This window comes from Salvelinus fontinalis, chromosome 18, assembly GCF_029448725.1.
Source record: "Salvelinus fontinalis isolate EN_2023a chromosome 18, ASM2944872v1, whole genome shotgun sequence".
Classification (NCBI taxonomy): domain Eukaryota; kingdom Metazoa; phylum Chordata; class Actinopteri; order Salmoniformes; family Salmonidae; genus Salvelinus; species Salvelinus fontinalis.
In genome coordinates, this window is record NC_074682.1 from 34,844,083 (window position 1) to 34,857,156 (window position 13,074).

Genomic DNA, 13,074 nt, shown 5'->3' on the forward strand with positions numbered 1-13,074 from the left:
CCTGCTAGTGATAGTGGTCGAGATGTATCCACTCAGTCAAGTAGGCCTACTCCGCGACCCACAGCAACGCAGTCTTCTATAGACCAGTTTATGCCAGTCTATGTCATTAGAAAAACAAGGCCAAATTGATATTGCATTGGCTAAAATGATTGCCACCGATTTCCAGCCATTTTCGATCATGGAGGACAGAGATTTTAGAAATGATAGCAATAGTCTAAATCCAATGTACACAATTCCAAGCAGGAAAACCCTTTCAAAATCATTTATTCCACAACTGTATGAGAGCACACAGGCTTCAGTGCGGGAAAGAGTCCAAAAAGCTACTGCAGTTTGCCTTACCACTGACTGCTGGACATCAAGGGTAACCACTTCTTACATGTCGGTTACATGTCACTTCATTGAAGATTTTTCGATGTCTAGCTGTCTTCTGGACTGCTTTGAGTTCAGCGACAGACACACCTCAGAGAACTTGGCAGAGGAACTGTTGAGAGTGGCCAGAGAATGGCAAGTATATGGAAAAGTGGTCTGTTGTGTTAGCGACAGTGCAGCTAACATAACCAAAGCCATGAAAATCTTAAAATGGACCCATCATCCATGTCTTGCCCACACAATCAACATGATTGTAAGAGATGCTCTGAAGGCGATGAAGCCCACTGTGGACAAAGTGAAAGCAGCTGTGGAATACTTCCACAGGAGCACAGTAGGTGCTGAAAAACTAAAGTCTACACAACGCCAGATGGGGATGCCTGAACTGAGACCTAAACAAGACTGCACTACAAGGTGGAATTCAACATTTTATATGTTGAAGTGGTTTCTTGAGTCAAAGGATGCCATCATCTCTACCCTGGCCATTGTCAATGCACCTGTTGATGCTCTGACCCAAGAGGAATGGGAGGTGGTGGAGGAGGTGTGCAGAGTCCTGGAACCCTTTGAGCAGATCACTGTGGAGATCAGTGGAGAGAGGTACAGTAAGCAGTTATTACTACACCATTATTGTGTGCTGCTTGTGTGCTGCTTGTTATAACATGGCAATAAAGAAGAGAGAAAAGAGGACCCGTTTAATGTTTTAAGTGTGATGCTGCAGTTTGCACATTGTTATTTATTTTTCTTTGATATGGTGCAATATTCTATTTTTATGTTGTTCAGATTGTATTCGTTTTGAATTGTTACATTTATATGCACTTTGTTTATATACATTAAAAAGTTGTACTTTAAATACAAATATTTAATAGCATTCTTTTTCATAACAAACCAATGCATTTTTAAATACATTGTGGTTAAGGTAGAGTATGATTTCATTTAATAATTTAATTAGAATTGTCTTAACACCAATCATAGTCAAACTATCGCAAACAGTTTGACTTGAAAAAATATAAAACATATATTTTTTAAAGAGCCGTTTGGGAGTCAAAATAGCCAGCTCTTTTTGGTGAGCAGAGCCGAACGAGCTGCCTCACTGAAAAGACCCGGAATGCCCATCACTAATTGGTGAGTTTCAGGCCTCGGAGAGAACATAATTGTACACTCGCAAAACATTTGGACCACCTACCAAGATGGCGACGGGTATTCCCCCAAGGGTATAAGGCGAGGGTTACTGGACGAGGGTTTGTCTTTTTAGTGGACGGTAGACGGAGTGTACAAATAGGTTCACTCCGGGGCCTGAAACTCCCCATAATTAAATTCGCGACGATTGTACATCCGCTAAGAAATGTCCGCCAAAACTTAAAACCAACGTCAATAGAGAAGTCAACATACAAGTGTAAGTAAAAATGAATGCAAATAAGTTAGAAATTGTGATACTAATGTACATGACGGCAAAAACACGTCTTGTAAAAAGTAAATATGTTTTTGTTGTGTTATCGTTTGGAAATTGTAGAACTAAAACATGTTCTTTTTCAGAAGTTCCAGCTAGGCAGGCTAACTTTTTAGTTAGCTAATTAATTTGATACCTATCATACAGTAGGCGTATATTAATAATTATATATTAAATATATCGGTAGAAACGCTTTTATGCGAAAATATTGATATAATAACCATATCAAAGTAAACTTGGAGTCACGACATTTTGTGTGGATCTCCCACTACGACTCGTCAGGAAAACATGCAGTTTGTTAGGCTACAGATGAAACGAAATGATGATGAACTTCATAGGGTGGTGAAAGTGCAAGGAGATGAGCTTGTTGCTCCTTTCCAATAAATATCGATGGTCTTATTCTAGTGACATGATAATCGATGCTTGGCTGCAGTTGACAAATACAAATAATCTCATAATGTAGGCTTTACAAAAATTGCCAGCAAACCAGAAAAGCAAGGTGAAGCAATTCAGGCATTCTTGAAAGTCAGGACAATCATTATCCTGCAAAGACACATTTTTATATTAGAAGAAAAAAATATTTCGCATTTAGAATTAATCGTGGAGTTGAGCTTTATAGTTACGTTACACTGGGCACGCGATGTCACCGCGTATCTTCAAATGATTCAGCAATCATTATTTATTCGAGGAAAAAAATAATGTTTCCATAATTTGTCGCAATTAAGAAAGTTCGACAAAATAAAAAAAATCCACCTCAGTCTAACGGATAAAAATGTTGTCGATCTTTAGAAATTGCAGTTTCCATTGCACATGTCGCAATTACTTCTTTTTTTTACGACATGTCTTTTGTCGAATAAGCCTGGGTCAATGGAAACGTCCTACTGTCATGTCAGTTTATCTATTCGTTATTTAACGTAATGAAATTGACATGAACACACGTTTTGTACATAAGCTATATCCAGGTAAGACGACGTTGATCCATTCATTCCGGTGCTTGTTTTACTTGAACTTTACATCTAGCTTGCTAGCCGGCTAACACCATGGCATCCAAGTTAACGCTAGCTAGCTAGGCTAATTGCTTGCCACATCATAGGTCAAAGTGAACTAACTAGCTGGTTAGTTAGTTAGCTGTCAATTATTTACTGTAAAATGTAAGTAGACAGCTATGTAAATTAAGTAACACTTATTTGTAGTATTATATTATTAATGCAGCATAAGTAAGCTAACTAAGTTACACGTTTGGGAACTAGCCAGCTAGAGTCTATGTTAACGTTAGTTACCCAATGTTCCAGCGCTAGCCGGGGAATGTAGCTAGTTTACCTGTGGTTAGCTAGCTACCTATCCAAGGTTTTGGCGATAATCTATGTTTGTTAAGATATATAACAGTAAGTATAGACGTCAGAATATTGATCAGCCAGGAAATTTGGCAGATGTAGTTACTCATCTGACTTCTTACATTGATCATAAGCAGGCTCAAAAGGAAAGTCACAATCACGTCTTTGCTCAGATTCCATGAGTTTATGGTACTCCTTTGACGCTTACTTTTACTTAATTTCAGATAGCTGCCATATAAATGTCTAGACTTTCTGCTCCCCCTTCCTATCCAGTTATTAACCACACTTGCTTGCTAGTCATTTGTTATTGACTGGGTTTCAATGTCAAAGTGAGCCCATGCCACCAAACAGCTTAAAATAAATACATATAGTGTATGCAGTGTAGATGGAAATTAAATGGACAGTTTTTACATTGCACAAGGTTGAATAAATATCATGTCAAACCTTTAATCACTTCACTGTTTAAACCACAACCTTTGAGATTTGATCTGAAAATGGTCAGGCTGACCTTGGTTTGACAGATATGTAGGCCTAATCATTGATTTGGACAAACTATAACATGTTTTAAACTTGCCAGACTGTTGCCACAGGCATTTATTCAGCCCTCAGACATTTCTAGGCCAAACTGTTCTGTTTCCTGATTTCAAGCCTACTCCTTGTGTCATGTGAGGAATATAGCCTAATATATATAGCCTTGTGTTTTCTTCCTAGGCTCTATACCTTAAAAGAGATGGGTAGATGGGTGTGTGTGCAAGGTCCTTGTTCCGTTAGGGAGGTGACATAGATATAGAGTGAGCTGTTTTTCACAGATTAGGTCTGTTGGGGAGAGGAAAGGCCCCCGGTTAGGGGGAGAGCAAACTGCCCACTCTGTTCTCTCTCTCCCACCCCAAGTTTTCAATGAGTCATATGACTTGATAGTTGCACGCTTTCACAGCCCTCATTCTTCTGTCTCATGCTTCTGTTTCTTGGGAAGAATGAGTGATCTGGCTTCTGATTTGACAATTTTGACTGAGTGTATATACACAGGTGTTGTACAACTTATTTTATTTACATTGATAGGGGTGTTTGCCCAAGGTTGACAGGATAGCGTCTCCTGATCTATTTATTTATTTCTTGTTTGTTCATTTGTGAAGTGTTGAAGGTACACTGTGTGAATGTCAGGAGGTTTTTGTTAACTTCTCGTTGAGGGAAGTGAAATTTGGTCAGTGGCTACTGAATCATATGTATTCTAACCACAGAGACCATATTAGGGTCAATTTAAGGCTTTTGTACCAAATATTCTCACAGGGTAATATTTTTTGTATTACATTGTTATTGATTACGACACTGTTGGGGTTAGAGCTTGCTAGAAAGGCGTTTCACTGTACTTGTACATGTGACTTTAAACTTGAATGAAGTAGTCATGTGCATTTGCTGAGTCATTTTGCTGTTGCAGAACTAGTTACTCAGCAGCATCAATATCAGTTTCCTGTCATGGGCTATTGATACAAGTTTCAAGAGTGCTTATTTCCCATTGTAATGAATACTTTTTTTCTAGGTTACTTTTGTTTAGTTTATCTTGTCTTGTGTAAGATCTGGTCTAATGCTACAAATTAAAGCATGCACCAGTCAGCCTCTCACCATTTTCTATAGCGGTCCTGCTCTTCTCTGTCAGAGCAGTATTTAGACCCAAGTGGAGAAATGGTGGAAAGAAATGGAACTCTATCCCAGGTATTCCCAAACTTTTTCACTCGGGGGGCTTCCAGCATTGAAATTTTTCTATGGACACAAGCACTGTTCATGACACAAACTGTTGACACCCGTCTTGTTGGTGGAGATAATATTGCAGGTTTAAAGCTTATTTCCTGCAATTCTACACATTTCGTCATGAGGTGCAAAGGAAATGTTGCAGTTTTAAAGCATTTTTGTTGTTGTTGCAATTCTATACATTTGCCCTGTCTGTGTACTCGTGTTATTTGAGTGACAAAAAAATTACAACTATATCTATGGGCTAAAAAAAAGCCAATAAAAAAACATTCGCTGACTGACATAGGCTAGTTGATCTGGACATTTCTGATAAGTTATAAATAACTCTCTAAGGTATGCAGTGACTAACATAACAAAAGGAACTAATGATGCACTACTCAATTTCAAAATTGCACCTTGTGCATTCTACTATTAAAACTTTCAAGAGTAAGTTTTGAAGCTGAGTTTGTGTGCGTGTGCGTGTGTGTGTGTGTGTGTCCCACAGACCCCTTGGGCTCCGACCCAAACTTTGGGGACCACTGCTCTAATATAGAGATGCTCTGTTTTTTTGACACCACACTCCAAAAAGCAAATTTTGCAGGCTCTTGTTTTGTCTAATCTTGATTATTGTCCAGTCGTGTGGTCCAGTGCGGCGAGGAAAGACCTAGTTAAGCTGCAGCTGGCCCAGAACAGAGCGGCACGTTTTGCTCTTCATTGTAATCAGAGTGCTGATATAAATACTATGCATGCCAGTCTCTCTTGGCTAAGAGTTGACTAGAGACTGACTGCATCACTTCTTATTTTTATAAGAAACATTAATATGTTGAAAATCCCAAATTGTTTGCATTGTCATCTTACGCACAGCTCTGACATACACACTTATCCTACCAGACATGCCACCAGGGGTCTTTTCATAGTCCCATATCCAGAACAAATTCAAGAAAACGTACAGTATTATATAGAGCCCTGGAACTTCCTTCCATCTCAAATTGCTCAAATAAACAGCAAACCTGGTTTTAAAAAAACAGATAAAGCAACACCTCTCGGCACAACGCCTCTCCCCTATTTGACCTAGATAGTTTGTGTGTATGCATTGATATGTAGGCTACGTGTGCCTTAAAAAAAAAAATGTATGTAGTTCTGTCCTTGCTGTTCTTGTCAAATGATGTTCTGTATTATGTTTTGTGTGGACCCCAGGAAGAGTAGCTGCTGCTTTTGCAACAGCTAATGGGGATCCTAATAAAATCCCAAACCAACTGTTTACTAACACTGATCCTTCTGTGATTCAGTGGGTGACTGGAGTGACAACCTGCAGATACCCACAATGACCAGAGTTTAATTTGTCAGTAATTAAGGCTAGAGATGGAAGCATACTTTTTTTCAAACCTGAAATAAGTGTTACTGGTCTCTGCAGTGTTGTACTATACAGTGGGGCAAAAAAGTATTTAGTCAGCCACCAATTGTGCAAGTTCTCCCACTTAAAAAGATGAGAGGCCTGTAATTTTCATCATAGGTACACTTCAACTATGACAGACAAAATGAGAGAGAAATCCAGAAAATCACATTGTAGGATTTTTAATAAATTTATTTGCAAATTATGGTGGAAAATAAGTATTTGGTCAGCTACAAACAAGCAAGATTTCTGGCTCTCACAGATCTGTAACTTCTTCTTTAAGAGGCTCCGCTGTCCTCCACTCATTACCTGTATTAATGGCACCTGTTTGAACTTGTTATCAGTATAAAAGACACCTGTCCACAACCTCAAACAGTCACACTCCAAACTCCACTATGGCCAAGACCAAAGAGCTGTCAAATGACACCAGAAACAAAATTGTAGACCTGCACCAGGCTGGGAAGACTGAATCTGCAATAGGTAAGCAGCTTGGTTTGAAGAAATCAACTGTGGGAGCCTATTATTAGGAAATGGAAGACATACAAGACCACTGATAATCTCCCTCGATCTGGGGCTTCACGCAAGATCTCACCCGTGGGGTCAAAATGATCACAAGAACGGTGAGCAAAAATCCCAGAACCACACAGGGGGACCTAGTGAATGACCTGCAGAGAGCTGGAACCAAAGTAACAAAGCCTACCGTCAGTAACACACTACGCCGCCAGGGACTCAAATCCTGCAGTGCCAGACGTGTCCCCCTGCTTAAGCCAGTACATGTCCAGGCCCGTCTGAAGTTTGCTAGAGAGCATTTGGATGATCCAGAAGAAGATTGGGAGAATGTCATATGGTCAGATGAAACCAAAATATAACTTTTTTGGTAAACTCAACTCGCCGTGTTTGGAGGACAAAGAATGCTGAGTTGCATCCAAAGAACACCATACCTACTGTGAAGCATGGGGGTGGAAACATCATGCTTTGGGGCTGTTTTTCTGCAAAGGGACCAGGACGACTGATCCGTGTAAAGGAAAGAATGAATGGGGCCATGTATCGTGAGATTTTGAGTGAAAACCTCCTTCCATCAGCAAGGGCATTGAAGATGAAACATGGCTGGGTCTTTCAGCATGACAATGATCCCAAACACACCGCCCGGGCAACGAAGCAGTGGCTTCGTAAGAAGCATTTCAAGTAGAGGTCGACCGATTAATCGGAATGGCCGATTAATCGGGGCCGACTTCAAGTTTTCATAACAATCGGAAATCAGTATTTTTGGGGGCCGGTATTTTTTTATATATATATATATAAACGAGGCAGAACGTTCCTAGGCCGTCATTGAAAATAAGAAAGTGTTCTTAACTGACTTGCCTAGTTAAAAAGATTAAATAAAAAGGTGTAAAAAAATATATATATATATATTTTTTTACACCTTTTTATTTAATCTTTTTAACTAGGCAAGTCAGTTAAGAACACTTTCTTATTTTCAATGACGGCCTAGGAACGTTCTGCCTCGTTTAGGGACAGAACGACAGATTTTTTAACTTGTCGGCTCGGGGGATTCAATCTTGCATTGATTACATTGCACTCCACGAGGAGCCTGCCTGTTAGCGAATGCAGTAAGCTAAGGTAAGTTGCTAGCTAGCATTAAACTTATCTTATAAAAAAACAATCAATCAATGACTGTCATTGCTCCAATGTTTACTTAACCAATAACATCAATGCCTTTCTTAAAATCAATACACAAGTATATATTTTTAAACCTGCATATTTAGCTAAAAGAAATCCAGGTTAGCAGGCAATATTAACCAGGTGAAATTGTGTCATTTCTCTTGCGTTCATTGTACGCAGAGTCAGGGTATATGCAACAGTTTGGGCCGCCTGGCTCTTTGCGAACTAATTTTCAAAAAATTTCCATAATTATGACAACATTGAAGGTTGTGCAATGTAACAGGATTATTTAGACTCATGGATGCCACCCGTTAGATAAAATACGGAACGGAATAAACGTTTTGTTTTCGAGGTGATAGTTTCCGGATTAGTCAAAGGTATATGGTTTAGAGAGAAATAGTCGACGCGTTATAATTCCTGTAATAACTTGCGGCTGAATTTGAAAGGGGTTCCTTCGTTATTTTACCGTTCATGTCTTCCATAGAGAATGTCTTGATCTACTTCAAATAAGGTCTGTGTTTCGTGCAGGCTTAAACCGCTTCAACGTTTTGATACCTGTGTAAATCTCACTAGGATAAGGTAACGTTTGTCAACATATTTTCATAAATCCACTCAACAAAAAAAATGTATCTTCGCTTATATTTAGCCAATATTGATCAGAGTTACCTTGTCCTATGGATATCTACAGAGTTATAAAATTGGCACGGTGATGTAAGCCTACACGAAACACAGACCTTATTTTAAGTGAATCTAAAAATATCCTATGGAATAAATGAAGGAACCGCTTTTCAGATTTTGCTAGGTGTCATGGGAATTATGACTCGCACTTTGGTTGTCAATTCTTACCATGCCCATTATTAAAATAGGATTTCCTGCATATATAAATTAAAGTTTTTGTTTTCAACATTCATCACAGGTAACTTAAACTCTATTTTTATTCAAACAGTTGAGAGTATTTGTCTCCTAAGCAGACTCTTCAGTATCATTGTCACTTCAGAGCTGTGTGCGTGTGTGTGTATTTATGTATTATATTAAGTTAAAATAAAAGTGTTCATTGTTCATTCAGTATTGTTGCAATTGTCATTATTACAAAAATGTGTGTGTATGATATATATATATTTTATAAATCGTCCGATTTAATCGGTATCGGCTTTTTTTGTCCTCCAATAATCGGTATTCTCATTGAAAAATCATAATCTGTCAACCTCTAATTTCAAGATCCTGGAGTGGCCTAGCCAGTCTCCAGATCTCAACCCCATAGAAAATCTTTGGAGGGAGTTGAAAGTCCGTGTTGCCCAGCAACAGCCCCAAAACATCACTACTCTAGAGGAGATCTGCATGGAGGAATGGGCCAAAATACCAGCAACAGTGTATACAAACCTTGTGAAGACTTACAGAAAACGTTTGACCTCTGTCATTGCTAACAAAGGGTATATAACAAAGTATTGAGAAACTTTTGTTATTGACCAAATACTTATTTTCCACCATAATTTGCAAATAAATTCATAAAAAATCCTACAATGGGATTTTCTGGATTTTTTTCCTTCTCATTTTGTCTGTCATAGTTGAAGTGTACCTATGATGAAAATTACATGCCTTTCTCATCTTTTTAAGTGGGAGAACTTGCACAATTGGTGGCTGACTAAATACTTTTTTGCCCCACTGTATATATTTCTCTTAATATTTAGTTTAATTTCAGTTGCCTGTTTCCAGACAGATCTCCAGTCCCTGCATTTCCAGAGCTCACCCTCCGTCCCCCTTTAACCCCAACCCACACTGATGGAGACAGAGCGGGAAGCCGACCTCCTGGAAGGTAACGTTAACAGAAACAAGACACTCCACCACACTAACTCCCACGCCTTACTGTGGTCAGCTCAGCACACATGGTACGCTATAGGCTCTATACCAGTATATACAATACATTGTAGAAAAAATAACTCCCAAACACACGATTTACCTCTGCACATTTTCGATCCAATACCTTTTTCAAGATAAAGTGAGATTCACCTTGCTGATTTTAGGGCATTAACTCCCAGCACTACAACGAGATAAGCTTGGCGGTAGTGTGTGTGATAACCCTCTTCTGAAGTGACACTGTGCTCTTTGGGGAAACAGCTTGGTCATGGTTTTCAATTTAGGGACTTGTGCCTTGGACTTAGAAGGGATGTGTTATTATGTTCTTGCATGACTGTTTTTGTGTGTGTGTGTGGGGGGAGGGGGTGATGATGATGTGGCAATAATAGAAATCAGGAGGTTGTGACCAAGCTTTCTTTCCATGGGTTGAAGGGGAATGGGTTAGTAAGTTCGTCTTTGTCATCCTGAGTCTGACTCGTGTAATGAAATAGGAAGTTATTGAGACATTCAGTGAGGTAGGCTACATATAGCCTATGTAAGCAACGCTCCTGTTAGAAGAAGTAGACTTGGACCCAAAGAGACCGTAGTGAGAGCGGTACCTTTCGGAGATGAAGGAAGAGAAGCCCAATGAACATTCCAACCTGAGTAAGTACAGATCATCAGTAGAGTGGTACACTTTTAGTGTGAGGAGGAGGATGCATTAAGGGTCTAGAATTCTTGTGTAATGACGTGATTGGTGGGCTCTTGATTCATATGATGTGACAATTCATGTGATCACGCTGTTCATATTTAACCTGTTACGCAAATAGATATTTGGCCTTACTTAGTATTGCTCTTTGTTTAGCCTACTTTTCAGCGGTATGATGTAGCCTATTCATGTAAAAGGTGCATTGAAAGAGAAAAATTACACCTTCTATTGGGTGGCAGGTAGCCTAGCGGTTAGAGAATTGGTCTGGTAAAGGATAGGTCCCTGGTTCGAATGCTAGAGCCAACAAGGTGAAAAATCAGCCGACGTGCCCTTGAGCAAGGCACGTAACTCTAATTTGTTCCAAGTGCGCCGTATTACTATGGCTGACCCTGTAAAACAACACATTTCACTGCACCTATCCGGTGTATGTGACAATTAAAAATATTGTAAAAAATGTTTTACATTGCATACCTTTTACTTTATAACCTGAAGTGTTTCAAAATGTGTCATTAAACGGGTTTGTTGGCCCTTCCTGGAGACTTAGCCGGGTTCAGAGTTGATTGACACACTCTTTACAGGGGACTTTGATGTGGCACTTCCTTGTTGAAGTTGGAAAACGCTTCTGTCATTAGTCATACATGCTTACAAGTGACTATAGATGGCTAGTAGAGACTGAAAGTATGGCTTTCAATCTCTTGACTGTGGCAAGGTTGCCAATGAATGTCTGCTTTAATCTGCAGCTGAATCAAATCAAATCAAATTTTATTTGTCACATGCGCCGAATACAACGTGTAGTAGACCTTACAGTGAATTTCTTACGTACAGGCTCTAACCAATAGTGCAAAAAAGGTGTTAGGTGAACAATAGGTAAGTAAAGAAATAAAACAACAGTAAAAAGACAGGCTATGTACAGTAGCGAGGCTATAAAGCCCTTAACCAACAATACTATTTTATTTTCTTAAAACTGCAAGTATTTACTAAAATACACTGAAGTAATAAAAATAAATTAAGGAGCGACAATAAAATAACAGTAGCGAGGCTATATACGGGGGTACCGGTGCGGGGGCACCGGTTAGTCGATGTAATTGAGGTAATATGTACATATAGGTAAAGTGACTGTATGGAAAATAAACAGAGTAGCAGTAGCGTAAAAGGGGGGACAATGCAAATAGTCCCGGTTGCTGTGTGATTAGCTGTTCAGGAGTCATGGCTTGGGGGTAGAAGCTGTTAAGAAGCATTTTGGACCTAGACTTGTCACTCCGGTACCGCTTGCCGTGCGGTAGAAGAGAGAACAGTCTATGACTAGGGTGGCTGGAGTCTTTGCCAATTGTTTGGGCCTTCCTCTGACACGCCTGGTATAGAGGTCCTGGATGGCAGGAAGCTTGGCCCCAGTGATATACTGGGCTGTACGCACTACACTCTAGTGCCTTGCGGTCGGAGGCCGAGCACTTGCCATACCAGGCGGTGATGCAACCAGTCAGGATGCTCTTGATGGTGTAGAACTTTTTGGGGATTTGAGGACCCATGCCAAATCTTTTTAGTCTCCTGAGGAGGAATAGGCTTTGTGTTTGGACCATGATAGTTTGTTGGTGATCTGGACACCAAGGAACTTGAAGATCTCAACCTGCTCCACTACAGCCCCGTCAATGAGAAAGGGGGCATGCTCGGCCCTCCCTTTTCCTGTAGTCCACAATCATCTCCTTTGTCTTGATCGCGTTGAGGGATAGGTTGTTATTCTGGCACCACATTGCCAGGTCTCTGACCTCCTCCCTATAGGCTGTCTCATCGTTGTCGGTGATCAGGCCTACCACAGTTGTGTCGTCAGCAAACTTAATGATGGTGTTGGAGTCGTGCCTGGCCATGCAGTCGTGGGTGAACAGGGAGTACAGGAGGGGACTGAGCACGCACCCCTGAGGGGACCCTGTGTTGAGAATTAGCGTGGCAGATGTGTTACCTACCCTTACCACCTGGGGGCAGCCCGTCAGGAAGTCCAGGATCCAGTTGCAGAGGGAGGTGGTTAGTCCCAGGGTCCTTAGCTTAGTGATGAGCTTTGAGGGTACTACGGTGTTGAACGCTGAGCTGTAGTCACTGAATAGCAATCTCACATAAGTGTTCCTTCTGTCCAGGTGGGAAAGGGCAGTGTGGAGTGCAATAGAGATTGCATCATCTGTGGATCTGTTTGTGCGGTTTGCAAATTGGAGTGGGTCTAGTGTTTCTGGGATAATGGTGTTGTGAGCCATGACCAGCCTTTCAAAACACTTCATGGCTACAGACGTGAGTGCTACGGGTCGGTAGTCATTTAGGCAGGTTACCTTGGTGTTCTTGGGCACATGGACTGGTGGTCTGCTTGAAACATGTTGGTATTTCAGACGCTGTCAGGGAGAGGTTGAAAATGTCAGTGAAGACACTTGCCAGTTGGTCAGCGCATGCTCGGAGCACGCGTCCTGGTAATCCGTCTGGCCCTGCGGCCTTGTGAATGTTGACATGTTTAATGGTATTACTCACATCGGCTACGGAGAGCGTGATCACACGGTCATCAAGGAACAGCTGATTGTCTCCTGCATGCGTCAGTGTTGCTATCCTCGAATCAGATGGTGTGGAACAA

At 40.6% G+C, this 13,074-nt stretch overlaps 1 protein-coding gene across 1 annotated transcript in view; it reads left to right on the plus strand.

Annotated features, from left to right (window-relative positions):
• The first annotated feature begins 2,608 nt into the window (after window positions 1-2,608).
• Window positions 2,609-13,074, plus strand: part of LOC129815385 (natural resistance-associated macrophage protein 2-like) — a 41,275-nt gene continuing 30,809 nt past the window's right edge. The window contains exons 1-2 of the mRNA XM_055869162.1: window positions 2,609-2,775; window positions 9,641-9,740. Coding sequence (XP_055725137.1) covers window positions 9,707-9,740 — 34 coding nt within the window. The 5' untranslated portion in view covers window positions 2,609-2,775; window positions 9,641-9,706. The remainder of the gene's footprint in view (window positions 2,776-9,640; window positions 9,741-13,074) is intronic.